This window comes from Mus caroli, chromosome 17, assembly GCF_900094665.2.
Source record: "Mus caroli chromosome 17, CAROLI_EIJ_v1.1, whole genome shotgun sequence".
NCBI lineage: Eukaryota > Metazoa > Chordata > Mammalia > Rodentia > Muridae > Mus > Mus caroli.
The window spans coordinates 40,389,835-40,405,823 of NC_034586.1; the positions used below are offsets into that span (position 1 = coordinate 40,389,835).

Sequence of the window (15,989 nt, forward strand, 5' to 3'; positions counted from 1 at the left end):
GTGGCTGATTGACATTAAACAAATGTTCCAGAGGAATGGTTAACAATTGAAGTCCCTCAAGGTAGGACTCACCGTCCCCCTTCCCCCAACTCAAAACTTAAAAGACTTCAGGGGCAACATAAAAAAACAAAAAAAAAAAAAAAAAAAAAAAAAAAAAAAAAAAAAAAAAAAATCCCAGGGAGGATGGAAAAAAAACAAACAAACAAACAAACCAAAAAACTGTGAACAAATGGATTATGGTTCTATAAAGGTCATCCTTACGAAAGGGGAAATGTTTCCTAGAGAGGTATAGGGCTCATGAAGAGCCCAAGAGTACTCACTCAGGCATAAGACAACATCCCTGGGGATGGGAAGACAAGGACCCTGGACACCTCCAATCCACGCTCCTCCCGAAGCTGGCCTACTGGGCACCTGACCACATCCTTGCGAGGGTCCAACCTCTGAAGATGCACTCCAGCCTGGAGTGAGGCTGCCCGCCCATCCCTCCCCCAGCACGATGCCGCAGCCACTCGCTGGGGAGGCCGAGGCGGGGGCGGCCGGTACCTAGCTCGGCCACGGTTGCGGCGCAGCCGGACAGTAGGAACTTGCTCGTCCGGGGCCATCTCTGCGTGAGCGGCAGCAGCTTCTCCTCCTCGGCGATAGGCATTCAGCAGCAGGTCAGGACCACTGGGCACCGCTGGTCGCCTGGGAACCTGCCACCCTGCCGGCGCCGCCCCTTTTCAGCCGGAGAGAGGTCAGGTCAGGACCATGTGCCTCTATTACGCTCCGCAAAGGCGCCGCCCGCCTGGTAGCTGGACGGGTCGGACGGCCTCAGGTGCTGAAAAACAAAGCCGCATCCAAGAGGCTTCTGGGAAATGTAGTTCTTGGGGACTCAGCGACTTCTCTGATTGGCTGGTAGCTAGGCGCCCGCTGCAAACAGCTAGTTTACTTGAGCTCCGCCGCCTCAGGATGTGTTCCCGCCTACTCGGTCCCAGCCCAGCCCAGCCCAGCCCAGCCCAGCCCAGCCCAGCCCAGTTCAAATCAAAGATTTTTTTTTTTTTTTTTTCTTTCTCACAATTTGAAAGCCGTGGGAAGGTGGAAGATAGCCACAATGCAAAAGTCACACAAAAACTGGGGCGGGGCAAAGGAACCACAGTTACGCAAGAGAATTTGTTTAAAAAGTTTCTCGGCTCAGAGTTTGCAAGACTGGGCGCATTTTCCTCAGTCGGCGGGAGACTAGGAGATTCCCCTGGAGAAGGACGTTTTCAAACATCTGTTGATTCTGGAAAATGGGCACTATGGAGTTATTCTCACCAATAGCAATCGCCGTTCTGGGAAGCTGTGTTCTTTTCTTATTCTCTCGGTTGAAGAATTTGCTTGGACCCCCGTGCATCCAGGGCTGGATTCCCTGGATTGGATCTGGACTTGAGTTTGGGAAAGCCCCTCTTGAATTTATAGAAAAAGCAAGAATCAAGGTATGTAGCAGTGACAGGGAGTTTGGAGGGAGGTAGTATTTCCTTTTCAGATTTTTCTTTTATTAAACTCAGTGTTGGAACATTGGACATGCACATACTTCCGGCAATTTGTCTACTCTGTTTCCCTACATACCTTGTTGGAAATAGTCAGGTCTTTTGACTGTTAGTAGTTCCCTGCAGTTAATTCTAAGTGGGTGTGTATTAACATTGCAGAGGTAAGCTTGTAGTTTTGGGGCGGCGACAGAAGAGTTTCCGTGATTTCAGTTTGTGAAAATGAGTAATAAATTTGTATCACAAGTAGAGGTAACTCTACGATTTTATAAAACTTGATTTGCTAAGTTGATCTTTACAGGTTAAAAGCTCCCCAATATTCTTTCTTTCTCTCCCCATCCCTACCACCAGATACTAGTTTTATTGGTGAGTCCCTCCCTCCCTTCTACCCTGCCCTGAGGAGATAAGTGATGGATTCCACTGTAAGGTAAGGTTTTTTTTTTTTTTTTTTTTTTTCCCCATAAAGCAGCTACGGAATGTTGAGCAATTTTGAGAAGGCACTTTTACTGGCTGGCCTTTTAATTTTTATTCATATTTTGGCGGCCAAGATCTTACTGTGGTTTTGGTTGGGAAGCCAGCATGGTGGATGGAGTGCTTTCTGCAGCAACCACAAGAGCCTGAGTTCATACCCCAACCCCTCCAGGTTCAGTGAGAGAGACTTCGTCTCAAAAACTAAGGTGGAGGGCCAGCAAGAGGGCTCGGTGGGTAAAGGTGTCTGCTGCCAAGCCTGGCATCTTGAGATTGAACCTGAGACCCCACATGGTGGAAGGAGAGAACCAGCTCTCTCAGATTGTTCTCAGAACCCCCCCCCCCAACATGGGTGCTGTGATACACGCATGCCCATATTCCATGTAAACACAATATAGGAATAATTTTCTTATCATTTAGTATTTCTCCTAGCCCTCCCCCACTTCTGTGTGTGGACACTCATGTGTTGGTGTTCTAATCCATGCATGAAGGAATACACGGAGTTCAAAGGTTTGCACCAGGGTGTCTTCCTAGTTTGTTTTCCCACTATATTTTGTTGGGACAGGTCCTCAAACTGCATCTGGAGCCCATCTGGTCAGCTAGACTGGCTGTTTAACAAGCCTCTGGGAACTGCCTGTCTCTGTCTCCCTAGCTTCTGGAGAATTAGGGATGCGAGCTTCTATGTCTGGGTTTTACCTGGGGTCTGGGGATTTGAACTCTGATCCTCATGTTGGCACAGCAATCACTTTGTCCACTGAGCCATATTCTAGTCTTTGATGGCTGTATTTCATCAAATAAGATATTTTATTTAAATTCCAGTAGTTGGGTGATATGGGTTGCTGCTAACTGCTTTTCATTGTTTCAACCATTCCCTCAGGGGATATTCTTATGTGCATGCAGTTGAACATTTAAAACTTATCATTGTTAAGGCGTGCATAGCTGTAGCCATCTTGTTCCACGCCTGCCAGATACTTTATATTGGTGCTGTAATATGCCTGTCAGTCACTGATGCACAAAAATAACTCGACTAAGAATAGGGTAATAATGAAAACAAACCCTGTTAAGTACTGCATGAGATTTGTTAAGCCTAACAAATTCCACCACTATAAGCTTCACTTAGGACCTATGAAATTAAAGGTCAATATGAACTGTGATGTTTAAAATGGCTTGAGTCAGGGCCGAACTCTGGGCAGCCTTCCAGTACCTGAGCATGAACTCGTTGTGTTTTTCTGGTTTTAGCCTTTAGGCCCTGAGAAATGTCCAGAGTGAAGCTTTCAGCTCTCGAGCCTGAGCTTTGTTGCTCTGGTTGATCAGTCATGGTGTATGATCAATAAACCATTTCTGTTTAACTGAGATCAGTATTCATGGGGTTTGTGGGGTGACTCCTGGACCCCAACAATTTGACTGTTTCCTCAGGATAAACTCCAAAGATAGACTTGCTTGTGGGGAAATACACAATTTATTTTTTTAATGATTGTATTGTGTTATTAGTTTACTGCCTTGAAAAAGTTGTAATATATACTTTTAATCTTTATTTAAACGTAAAATGTACTTATATTAAATTCTGTACCGTACTGGATACCATAATTATGTGAAATGTTTACTAGTCTAGTGCATGGAAGATGAAGAAGGCTCTTTCCTAAAAGTATTTCTTTGTTTCCCACAGCCTCCCATGGGCATAGAAGTTTAGTAATTTGTAAGGAATGTTTGAGAAGGCTATCTCAGATCAAATATGTGTGAGTGTTCTGTTGTTTTCTGGGTCAAACGAAACAATGAGAGTCTACCATGATGCTATGTGACACTGTGTGTGTGTGTGTGTGTGTGTGTATTCTTTCTCTAAAAAGCTATAGCACCATTGATGTTTGAATCCTAGAAGGTGATTTGAAGACTTATTCCATGGTCAGGATAGTAGAAAGTGCATCAGAGACCTTGAACCACGTAAACTAAAGACTCAAAGCAGGAATAATCACCTGCCCACACATCCCCTAACCCACCCACAAACAAAACACAGAAGTAAAAAAAAACCTGATCACTCACCCAGACATTCCCTAACCCACCCACAAACCAAACACAGAAGGAAAAAAACCTGAACCAGCATTTTTAAAATTAGATATTTTCTTTATATACATTTCAAATGCTATCTCGAAAGTTTCCTATACCCTCCCCCAACCCCGCCCTGCTCCCCAACCCACTCACTCCCACTTCCTGGCCCTGGAGTTCCCCTGAACTGGGGCATATAATCTTTTCGCAATACCAAGGGCCTCTCCTCCCATTGATGGCCAACTAGGCCATCCTTTGCTACATATGCAACTAGAGACACAAAGCTCTGGGGGTACTGGTTAGTTCATATTGTTGTTCCACCTATAGGGACCCCATTAGAGACCCCTTTAGTTCCTTGGGTACTTTCTCTAGCTCCTTCATTAGGGGCCCTGTTGAACCAGCATTTTTTTTTGCTTCTTTGTTTTATACAAGTTCTTACAGTTTGATTAATAGCCTGGCCTGGCCTTGAACTTAAAGCCCCCCTGTCTGAGTACTCAGCCCACTGGGGGCAGGGATTCAGGTGGGCAGGGCCATGCCTTGGTCCCAGTCAGCTTTCCCAGGTTACTTACACACCATTTGCTTTCTCAGACAGATTAGTCAAGAAAAACTGCACTGTGGAAGTGCAAAACTTTCTGCAGCTTCTCTGCATGCTCGTGACGTCATCGGTCTTAGCGTTAGGGTGCAATTTTGGAAGAGAGTAGCCCACCTTTTCACAATATCTGCAGTTAGCCCTACTTTTGATGGGGAATTTTAGTTATCCGGAAACTGTACGGGGCACATGGCTTGTTGGACCTTCATGGAAGGATTTGCAGAACTCTGTGATGAGATTCAGTTTGAGGGCTGCAAGAAGAGTCTTCTGTGTAGCTTAATCTTTAAACAGGTGCTGTATTAGCGTTGTTCAACATTTTAAAATATTAACTGTCAGGACAGGCTTAGAAGATGGCTCAGTTAGTAAAATACCAGATGGGCAAGCATGAGACCCTTCCGCACACCTGTGATCCCAGGTGGAGAAAGCAAAGTCACTGGGGCTTGCCAGACAGCCACTTAAGCCAGTTCCTGAGTTCCTGGTTCAGGGAGAGACCCTGTCTCAAGAAATCAGATGGGAGCCAAGGATGAAAACACCTGTGTTGACCTCTGTCCTCTGTGTGCACGTACGTGCACACACATGGACACGCAAGCATGTAGATACGACTCTAGTGGAAAGCAGTGCTGCTGATTCTGTGCCTGTCCCAGCCTCGTTCTTTTTTTTTTTTTTTTTTTTTTTTTTGGTTTTTCGAGACAGGGTTTCTCTGTATAGCCCTGGCTGTCCTGGAACTCACTTTGTAGACCAGGCTAGCCTCGAACTCAGAAATCCGCCTGCCTCTGCCTCCCGAGTGCTGGGATTAAAGGCGTGCGCCACCACGCCCGGCTCTCCAGCCTCGTTCTTAACCATTGTTCTCAAGCTCAGTAAGGCTGCTTCTTCTCTTACCAGTCCTCAGGAGCTGGAAATGCACTTCCCTGCGGTTGGCAGTGCAGACTGAGAACTCCTGGGCACCTGGGTGGGGCTTTACTTGGGTGTAACCCAGTTTTTCAAGTCCCCCACTGAAAATGAATGTTAGGGTGACCCAGGGTGAGGTAAAAAGGTTCTCTCAATCAACAAAGACAACAGAATACATAATAATAAAGCAGAAAAGACAAGGCACACTTGAAGAGAGCCAGGTGTGGGCTTAGGAAAGGAACGGCCTGTATGTAACCTAGGACTGTAAAGTGGTGTGATCTACAACTGAGAGAGGAGATCAGGGGATAGGAGTCTTGTTGGTACGGTTTAGTTTTCTTCTCCATGAAATTATGACTTGGAAGGAGAAACTTTGAAGGTTCAATGCACAAGCTCCAAGGTAGTGGAGAGAGTGTTGGAAATAAGCCATTAGCCACGGGTCAGAAGAAGACTGGCTTTAAGGTCATCAGTCATTTAAGGTTATCAGTGTTATCAGAGTAAACAATCGAGTTGGGATGTTTCTCAGGATTTGGAGTTCCTACGTGAGTTCAAAAGGCTGACGCAATTACTGATGATGTTGTGGACATGCTGATATGTGTGGTTAAACATGCACCAATGCTTACAATCACTCAAACAAGTATTTAGGTAAAAATACAAACCAATAGGTTAGATCCGTATTTGCTAAGAACCCCCAAAATGCCAATTAAAATCATCAGAGATCTAGCCGGGTGGTGGTGGTGGTGGTGGTGGTGGTGCATGCCTTTGTAATCCCAGCACTTGGGAGGCAGAGGCAGAAGGAACAGCAGACTGCCCTCTGAGTTTGAGGTCAGCCTGGTCTACAGGGCTAGTTCAAGGACAGCCGGGGTTACATAGGGAAACCCTGTCTTGAGAAACCAAAAAAGTCGGAGATCCCTTTGGAGCAGTGGTCGTTGTTTGGCTAAGCCAATAGTAAAGGCATCAGTTGTGTTCAAATTGAAATCCAGGAATACTTTCAAATTCTCTGGGAGCTTGATTTTAGATTCTGTGGTCATTATTCTAAGATTTGGGTGGAAAGGTCAAAGGAACACAAAAACAAAACAAAACAACAATAACAACAACAACAACAACTCCCCAGAGGAATTGTTTCTCTCAGTTTCAATGCTTAGTAGTCACTAGGACTGTGGTGCCACCAGTGGAGTAAACACAGGGATGGATGGAACAGAATAGAGAATTTGGAATACCATCCACACGAGTGAGCTCAGTTGACTTGGGGCAAAGACACAGTAGCAACTTAACGGAGCAAAGGCAGCCTTTTCAAACCCTGGTGAAACAGTTACATGCTCATGAGCCAGGAGGAAAAAAAAAAAACCCAACAGTATACAAAACAAAATAGGAAAGTCAACCTAAGACTCACACCTGGAGAAAACAGAACAAAACAAAACAGAAAATCAGAAGAAAAAAAAAAAAAGACCAAAAACAAAAGAACAACTCAAGATAGATCCCTGTCTTCACCAGAAACATAAAGGAGAAAACATCAGGAAGAAGAGAACAGCACCCTTTCATTGGGTGTAGGAAATACCACTGTGTTTGGCACTTAAAGGGCAGCCTATGAAGAGCTGATGAGCCGAACTTTGTCAAAATCAGGTCCATCTCTTTGTGGCAGAACCCACAAGGAGGACAAAGAGGAAAGCTTCCGAGTGGCATAAAGTATGTGTGAGCCCCATGCCCCATGGAGGACCAGTGTCTCCTGGGTAAAAAGAGCCACGGACAATCAAAGGCAAAGTATAGACCAGTTAGAAAAGGGATGCCATGATGAGGATCTCCAGATGGCAGTGCCAGTCACAGCTGCTGGTAAAGAGAAAAGGAGCCACTCCTATCTGCTGGGGATGCCTAACGGTCCAACCACTCTGGAAAACACATCAGCCTTGTATTAGCAGAAGATGCAGCTCATCATGTAACTCGGCACTGAAGTTTCTCATGCAGAAATGGAAACTCAGGTTTACATCGCAACCTGGCTGCAGCTTTATCCATAATCCCTTTTTAAAATACCCTTGGAACAGGGCCCCGAATGTTCTTCAGGAAATGTCCTTCACTGTCTGTGGAATCCTGTCCAGAAATGTATAGACATGAAGCCTTGACAACACAGAGAATCTAAATGGCACTGGAGCGTGGTTTTAATGGTAAAAGCTACTCTCAACCATTTGTATGCCATCTAACTCCATCTATATAGGATCTTGAAATTCAATTACAGAATGAAGTAGATGAACCATCCCTAAGAGTTAAGGCAGAGCTCGGGGTGAGAGAAGAGCTAGTGTCATAGAATGGTGACAAGACAGGACTTGGTGGTGGTGATGGGATATCTTGACTGCATCTTTGCCTGGAGCCTGGATGTTTTTCAAGCTACTAACACCAGGGACAAGAGAGTACTGAGAACCTGTGTGGTCTCTGCAGTGTTTCTTATACCTCCTTATTTATGTAGATCCCACATTACAAACTGAGTTTCAGATGCATAAGAACCACTTTAAAACTTACTAGATGCTCCTGTCTTTGCTTCCTAAAGCTTAAGCTGCTGCCATTAAATTAAGAACAGGAGAACAAAGGAGAAACAAATAAAACAGAAAGCCACTGCTGTAGAGTTTGTGGCTCTACACGGAATGATTTTCACCATGCAGAATACTAGGAAGAGTTCTTTTAAACAGCAGCAACTTGGGTCAGCAGTAATGTCGGTGGCTCATTGTGTTTGAATTTGGTCTCCTCTTGAAGCCCCTAACTAACCATGTCACAGAAGGCCGCTTTCCTAATAGAAAGTTAAAAATGAACATTTTAAACACAGCCTGAACAGTGAGAATAATCTGCTTTCTTTTAAGTATTGACGAGTTAACAACTCTAAGTAGGTAATACTGGAAGATGGTGTTTATGTGTGGGTCTGTATGTGAGAAATGAGACTCTGGTCAGGTTGTGTGTGTGTGTGTGTGTGTGTGTGTGTGTGTATGTATGTGTGTGTGTATGTGTGTGTGTATGTGTATGTATGTGTGTGTGTATGTGTGTATGTGTGTGTATGTGTGTGTGTATGTATATGTGTATGTGTATGTATGTGTGTGTGTGTATGTGTGTATGTGTGTGTATGTGTGTGTATGTGTGTGTGTGTATGTGTGTGTGTGTATGTGTGTGTATATGTGTGTGTGTGTGTATGTGTGTGTGTATGTGGGTGTATATGGGTGTGTATGTGTGTATGTGTGTGTGTATGTGTGTGTGTGTGTATGTGTGTGTGTATGTGTGTGTGTGTGTGTTTTCAGTGTTCAATGATTCTTGAGCTTACAGCTTGTCTAGTAGCACCCCCTACACTTACCAAGACTGTAACAAGTGCCAGTCTCATGATTAGTGTCAAAATGAGTAACACTGCAGTAGTGATTCGAGTAAATGATGTCTTTAGATACATATGAGGCTTAAAATGGGCCATAAAGCCATGATGGCTCATTTTCATAATGGGTGGTTTGTTGCCAACATCTGTATTGGATGCTAGAACATAATTAGAACTCTCTGAAAATGGCATCCATTTCCTCCAATAAGGTCATAAATTCTGTACAAGTTTCCTTTCTGTTGCTGGGAGAAAACACCGACCAACAACAAGTTAGAGGAGGAATGGACTCTTTTGGCCTTTACTTCCAGATCGCAGTTCATCACTGAGCGAAGTCATGGCAGGAACTCATCGGTAGAAACTATGTAGGGACACTGCTTGCACATTCATGTTCACCCTGAGCAGCTTAGGGCCACCTGGCCAGGGAATGGTGCCACCCAGAGTTGTCTGGGTCTTCCTACATGAATAAAATATTAGTCCCCTTCCCCAACACGCTCACAGGCCATTATGATCTAAACACTCTCTCCATGAAACTCAGTAGATGCTAGGCTTCGTCAAGTTGACAGTTGAAACTAACTAGGGCAGACTGCCAGAAGGCAGACCTCATGCAGGGAATTACGTGAGAGAGAAGGAAAAGTGTATCAGGAAGTTTGTAAAATTTGTCAAGTCTGAGCTCTGGTGCCAGGAAAGAGGAGGGTCACAGAAAGCCAGGAAGACAATGGCCAAGAGAAAGATAGGAGTCCTAGAGAGACAAGACGTGATCTATACCAGCAAACAGGCTACTAGGCAGGCAGACACCCAGGCAAATGCTAGAACATGTAAATATGTGGTAGCTTATGCAGGCATGCACACACACATAGCAGCACACAGCTTACAGGTAGCCACACAGACCTACACAGGGTCTGGCAAAGCAAAAGTTGACTTGCCAGTGACCCCAAGACCATACTTATAGAGACTCAGACAGACTTGACAATCTTTCTACAGTGATTATAGCAGACTAGATTATTGCTGACTTTTGGTTCCCCTGAGCATCCAGTGTCAGTCAGTTTCTGCCCCTTATTCTGCTTATTAGCCATCTTGGCCCAGGCCTGGTATCCATACCAGCACCATGATGTCTAAACATGAACAGGCCTCTAAGGCCTTCTGTTCTCTTAAGTTTCTTTTGCTCCCTTGAGAAGTATTGAGCTGTATGTTGCTGATAAGCTTCTTCTTATCTTGAATATAAGATTGAAAGATCGATCTCTACAGTGGTATATTTTTAAATTGTTTATTTTTCCTAATAATCAAAAAAGGAAGATGGGATAGATATATTTTAAAAAATTAATTGATTTACATTCCAAATGCTGTCTTACTCCGGGTCCCTCCCTTACAGAGTCCCTTCCCCCATCCCCCTCTACCCTTTGCCTCTGAGAGGGTGGGGCCTAGGATAGGTATCTTATTATGGATATTTTAGGACAAAGTGAATTAGGATTCATATAATTTAAATGTGACCAAAACAGGTTTTCTAGTAACTATCACATGTAACCAGATTTTCAAATCTGTGTCATTGCTTCATCATTGGTATTTTTTATTTTGTTTTTAAGGGAGGGAGGGAGGGAGGGAGGGAGGGAGAGAGAGAGAGAGAGAGAGAGAGAGAGAGAGAGAGAGAGAGAGAGAGAGAGAGAGGAGATGTCCATGTGTGCACTCGTGAATGTGAACATGTATGTAGGTACCTGTGGAGAGCAGAAGGGGGCATCAGGCCCCCTGGAGTTATATACAGATGACTGTGGAACTGTCCAATATGGGTGCTAAATACTGAATTTAGGTACTCTGCAAGAACAGTACATATCCTTAAAAACTGAGCCATCCCGAGCACCAGCATCTTGCTTCCTGACAGCAGACCAACATGATCACCTGCCTCTGGCTCCTGCCACCAGGACTCCTGGCCCTGATGAACTGACTGTGCCCTCAAACTGGGAGCCAGAATAAACCCTTCCTCCCTTAAAAACAAAACAAAACAAAAACAAAAACAAAAAACTGAGCCATTACTCCAGTCTAAGTACTTAAATTCTGGAGGAAAAACTGTGTTATACATAACACGTGATTTAGCCATGCTTACTAATATATCAGTGTTTTTGTGTTTTATTCTAGTATGGACCAGTATTTACCATCTTTGCTATGGGAAACCGAATGACCTTTGTTACTGAAGAAGAAGGAATCAATGTGCTTCTAAAATCTGAACATGTAGATTTTGAATCAGCAGTACAAAGTCCTGTCTATCACACAGGTAACTGATATTTTTAGATAGATCCTTTGAGCTATAGCATTGAAACCCAAGAGTAGTTTTAATTAAGTAAGACCACATCCCTAGTCTTCTATCAAGAATAGTGAAGGGCAATTGTTTTGTTTTTAAAGCAGGACTAGAAGGGGGAAAACGTACACATGATAAACTGGGTCATTGAAAAGGAAACTATTGGGAGTCTAATATATTTAGGTTCCATTTAGACGTATGGATGAGTCAGGCTTCCCCCAGTGGTGCATTTTAGAGGCTGTCTAGACTCTCAGTGTATTACAGCACCTAGGTGTTATTAACTTCAGCAGAAGGCTGTGCACACAGTGTTCCACAGGCTTCAGCTCTTGGCTTGATTGCACTCTGCTCCTCCAGAGCAGATTTCAACTGCTTAACCAACAAGCCATTCTTATGGACTCTCCTGATAGTGTCCAGGTCAGTGAGGCTCTCTGGGTTGATTTCTCCCATCTCACAGCCTCCATCTGTCTTTGAGTCTGCTTGCTGGTACTGGAGAATGTGTTCCTGGTGTGGCTTTTTCTCCGCTGCATGCAAACTCTTGTGCATGCGCCATGCATCCTTCCCAGAATATCTGCCCTGGCTTCTTCTTTTTGCCCCACAGATGTCCCTCTTCATCCCTCCCTCCCTCCCTCCCTCCCTCCCTTCTTTCTTTCTTTCCTTTAATATTGTACTGGGTCATGCATTTCCTGGCATTAAGCCAAAAATCCGTCAAAATCTCTGAGTGATTAAAAGTGTAGGTAATTTTTCCTTGAAAGGTCGCAGTAATATTAGCTGAATTCACTGTTCGCCAGTGTTTGTTGGTAAATGAGCTATGGAGCACCTGGTGGATGAATATAAATATTTTGAAGGCTAGTTTTCTATGTGCTAACATTTCTTCAGTAAAAGATACTAACTTATGTGCTAGAGGCATACGGACATTATCAGAACGTTCTCCCGGGTCTCCCCTGTGGCCTCTCACTTTTGATCATTTCCACTGAACAGATAAAATCTCTTACAATTTACTCTTGATCCAGCTTCTCATTCCTACCAAACATTCCATCACTGTGATCAGAAAAATCTCAATTTAATTTAGCTCATACACAATATAACCTGAGCATTGCAGAATCATAAAATACAAATTATTTTAAAAGATGGTTTAAAGACAATCAAATTAGATAAACTAGATAAAAATTGTTTTAGAAAGTAGATAACAACAACCAAAACTCTAGCCTCTGCCCTGACCTAACCGCAAGTTGATATTTGTAGAAGGAAGAGGAATATTTCTATTAGAAAGTGTTTTAGAGCAAGGTCAGGTTTACTCTGTTGGAAGAAGAGAACTAGAAGGGAAAAATGTGGGGATATTGGTGTGTGTGTGTGTGTGTGTGTGTGTGTGTGTGTGTGTGTGTGTAGAAATGGGGGTTTGTGTCAGAGAGTAGTGAATTAGCTTAGGGTAAATAACAGCATCTAGAGTTCTGAGAATTTTAAGATACTCTGCATTTTCTTTTCTTCTTTAAAGTTTATTCCATCCTATATGGCATCCCAACCTCAGTCTCCCCTCCAATCTCAATCCATTCCTCCTCTACCCCCTACCCCCAGAAAAGGGCAGGCCTCCCAGGAATATTAACCAAACAAGGTATATCAAGTTGCAGGAAGACCAGGCACCTTTCTCCATAATAAGGCTGGAGAAGGAAACCTCATAGGAAGAAAAGTTTCCCCAAAGCAGGCAAGAGTCAGAGACAGCCCTCACTCCCACTGTTGGGAGTCCCACAGGAACACCAAGCTACAAAACTGTAACATAGATGCAGAGTCCAGGTCAGAACCATACTGGCTTGCTGGTTGTCCACTCACTTTCTGTGAGCCCCCATGTTTGGTTGATTTTATGGGTGTTCTTGTGGTATCCTTGACACCTCTGGCTCCTTCAATTCTGCCTTCCTCCTCTTCATCAGGATTCCCTAAGTTCTGCCCAATGACTGTGGATCTCTACATCTGTTTCCAGCAGTTGCTGGATGAAGCTTCTCTGCGATAAGAACCTATCTATGTATCATTAGGAATTATTTATTGACTTTTTAAAATATATTTTATTTTATTTTTTTGGTTTTTCGAGACAGGGTTTCTCTGTATAGCCCTGGCTGTCCTGAAACTCACTCTGTAGACCAGGCTGGCCTCAAACTCAGAAATCTGCCTGCCTCTGCCTCCCGAGTGCTGGGATTAAAGGCATGCGCCACCATGCCCGGCATTATTTTATTTTTTTAATGTATGAATACTCCACAAGTACTACTGCCTGCCAAAGAGGGCAGTAGGTCCCTTTATAAATGGTCATGAGCCACCATGTGGTTGGTGGGATTTGAATTCAGGACCTCTGGAAAGAACAGCCTTTGCTCTTAAGCACTGAGCCATCTCACCAGCCCTGATTTCCCCCACACCCCTGTGGTCATGTTTGTTCTATCCTAGGCCTCCAGGCTATTCATCCTCTGGTTCCTGGCCCTCCAGGCAGTGTCAGGGGTGGTCTCCCTCTTGTGGCATAGGTCTTGAGATAGACCACACTACTTGAGTTGACCACTCCCACAATTTCTGCACCACCTTTACCCTGGCACATCTTGCAGGCAGGACAAGTTGTAGGTATATAGTTTTGATGGTGTCCCAATCCCTCCACTAGAAGTCTTGCCTGGTTACAGGAAATGGCTGGTTCTGGCTCTCTATCTGCCATTAATAGGTCTTAGCTAGGGTCACTCTTATATATTCCTGGATATTTCCATTGTACTAGGTTTCTACCTTGCCCCAAAATGTCCCCCAATTCCAGCTTCCTCTCCCAGCACTCTCTCCCTCCATCATCCCCCACCTGATCCCTTCTGTTCCAATACCCATCCCCCTATCTTCTAGTTCACTTTAGATATACCTTGAATGTAGATCTGGAGGAAGAAGGGATCAGCCCTCTCAGTCACTCACAGATGACTTTGCAAACAGATTTAATGATTTTATGTGTTGTGAGGACGCTGACAATGATGTAGACTATATGCCACAAGGGATCGTTGCCTCTTTTGAAAACAGTTCCCTTTGTCTTTAGCATGGATTCCAAAGAATGTCTTCTCTGCACTGCATGAGAGACTGTATGCCTTGATGAAAGGGAAGATGGGAACTTTCAACACACATCACTTTACTGGGCCGCTAACTGAAGAACTTCATGATCAACTGGAAGGTTTAGGCACTCATGGAACAATGGACCTGACTGACTTTGTAAGGTAAACCGTGCTTGTTCTAATCTTCAGATTAGAAACAAACATGTTGGATTTCAAAATTCACCTGTGGATTAATGTACTCTAACCAGGCCACTATGAGAGTTCTTAAAAACTCATTTAAATTCTAAAGAGCAGTCTAATTCTAAATTGAGCAGTCTCAGTTGATGGTGAGCAAACCAACCAGCAGTCATGGACACACGCAAATGAATTTCTCCTCCGTGGTTATAACAATTATATACTTGCCATATAGAATTCCTGCTCGTGATTGCTATGGATCTACGATTCGCTGCTTATTCTCAAGTCTTATAGGAAGACTTGAGAGGACAGAGGAGATGATGGAGTCAGAAGTGGGTAGGAGGGACCCAGGAGATGTTTGTGAGACTTCAGAAAGAAACCCAGGGAAAGGCAGGACCTTGAGGGTTTCTGAGAGAGGAAAGGGAGGGTGTAAGAGACAGGAGAGACAGGGAGGAGTAATGCAGGGAGCGAGCCATGTTCACAAGCTCCCTGGAAAAGGTGAAGGTTGGGTATGGGATCCATAAGAAACATTTTCTACATACATAAGTATTCTCTATATGTGAGGAAATTCTCTACTTGTGGAAAAATTCTCCATGTCTGTGAATATTTTCATGTGTATAAAGGCTCTCTACATGTACAGATTTTTTTCACATGTATAAAAAAAATCCCCACATGCATGAACATTCTCCACTTGTATCAAAAGTTCTCCACATGTACAAAAAAAAAAAAATCCCCCACATGCCCAGCAAGTCTCCATATGAAATACTGAAATACCAAAACCTTTTCTTACCTGAGGAGAATCCCAAGACTCTAAAGAGAGAATGAACTGGAAGGACGATATAAGCTCTCAAAGTCCCACCCCACAGTGATGTACTTCCTGCAGAAAGGCTCTACCTTCTAAAAATTCCATAACCTTTCCAAACAGTGCCACTAGTGAGACCACGGCTTCAAGGACAGAAGCCTATAGGGGACATTTCTCATTTCCTTCACAACACAACAGATAACATCAACAGATATTTCAGTAGGCAGTAGTTTGAATATGCAGAATTTTGTGAGAAATTCGGTAATTAATGATCACTATCACCCCTTTTTGCTAGTGTTTTTACTGACATGTCAAAGACAGTGGTTGCCTGCTTCTTACTATTTTCTAAATACATGTCTCCTGAATTTCATTCATCCTGCCTATTCTTTATGGTTTTGTTTGTTTGTTTTGTATTTGTCTGGACCAAAGAGGCTTCCTTAGAGTAGACTTTTAAGTCTTCGGGGCTGGAGAGAGGGCTCAAGAGTTAAGAGCACACACACTCTTCCCAAGGATCCAGGCTTGGTTCCCAGCACCTAGATTACACAGCTCACAGCTGCCTATAACTCTAGTGCCAAGGGGATCCGACCTACCTGATCTTCCCAGGCCCCTGCATTCACACACACATATCTCTAAATATGTTCAACTAGAAAGGGCCCATTAATTAGAATCTAAATGATTTTTTTTTTAAAGTCTCATAATGGCCTATGTCTTAGTCAGGGTTTCTATTCCTGCACAAACATCATGACCAAGAAACAAGTTGGGGAGGAAAGGGTTTATTCAGCTTACACTTCCATACTGCTGTTCATCACCAAGGAAGTCAGGACTGGAACTCAAGCAGGTCAGGAA

The 15,989-nt window shown here is 43.8% G+C and overlaps 2 protein-coding genes across 6 annotated transcripts in view; one reads left to right on the top strand and one right to left on the bottom strand.

Moving 5' to 3' along the window:
- The window catches only part of Slc25a27 (solute carrier family 25 member 27), a 25,612-nt gene extending 24,754 nt beyond the window's left edge, over positions 1–858 (bottom strand). Inside the window, exon 1 of one of the 2 annotated variants that reach the window (XM_021149246.1) lies at positions 544–858. In XM_021149246.1, the coding sequence (XP_021004905.1) occupies positions 544–646 (103 nt within the window). In that variant the 5' untranslated portion in view covers positions 647–858. The remainder of the gene's footprint in view (positions 1–543) is intronic. The other variant, XM_029471492.1, reaches the window with a different exon arrangement.
- A 173-nt stretch (positions 859–1,031) lies between these two features.
- LOC110283986 (24-hydroxycholesterol 7-alpha-hydroxylase) overlaps positions 1,032–15,989 on the top strand; it is an 85,225-nt gene continuing 70,267 nt past the window's right edge. For 2 of the 4 annotated variants that reach the window (XM_029471578.1, XM_029471579.1), the window contains exons 1-3: positions 1,081–1,454; positions 10,955–11,090; positions 14,155–14,329. In XM_029471578.1, coding sequence (XP_029327438.1) covers positions 1,269–1,454; positions 10,955–11,090; positions 14,155–14,329 — 497 coding nt within the window. In that variant the 5' untranslated portion in view covers positions 1,081–1,268. Of the gene's footprint in view, positions 1,455–1,856; positions 1,933–10,954; positions 11,091–14,154; positions 14,330–15,989 lie in introns of all 4 variants that reach the window. The other 2 variants (XM_029471580.1, XM_021149536.1) reach the window with 2 other exon arrangements.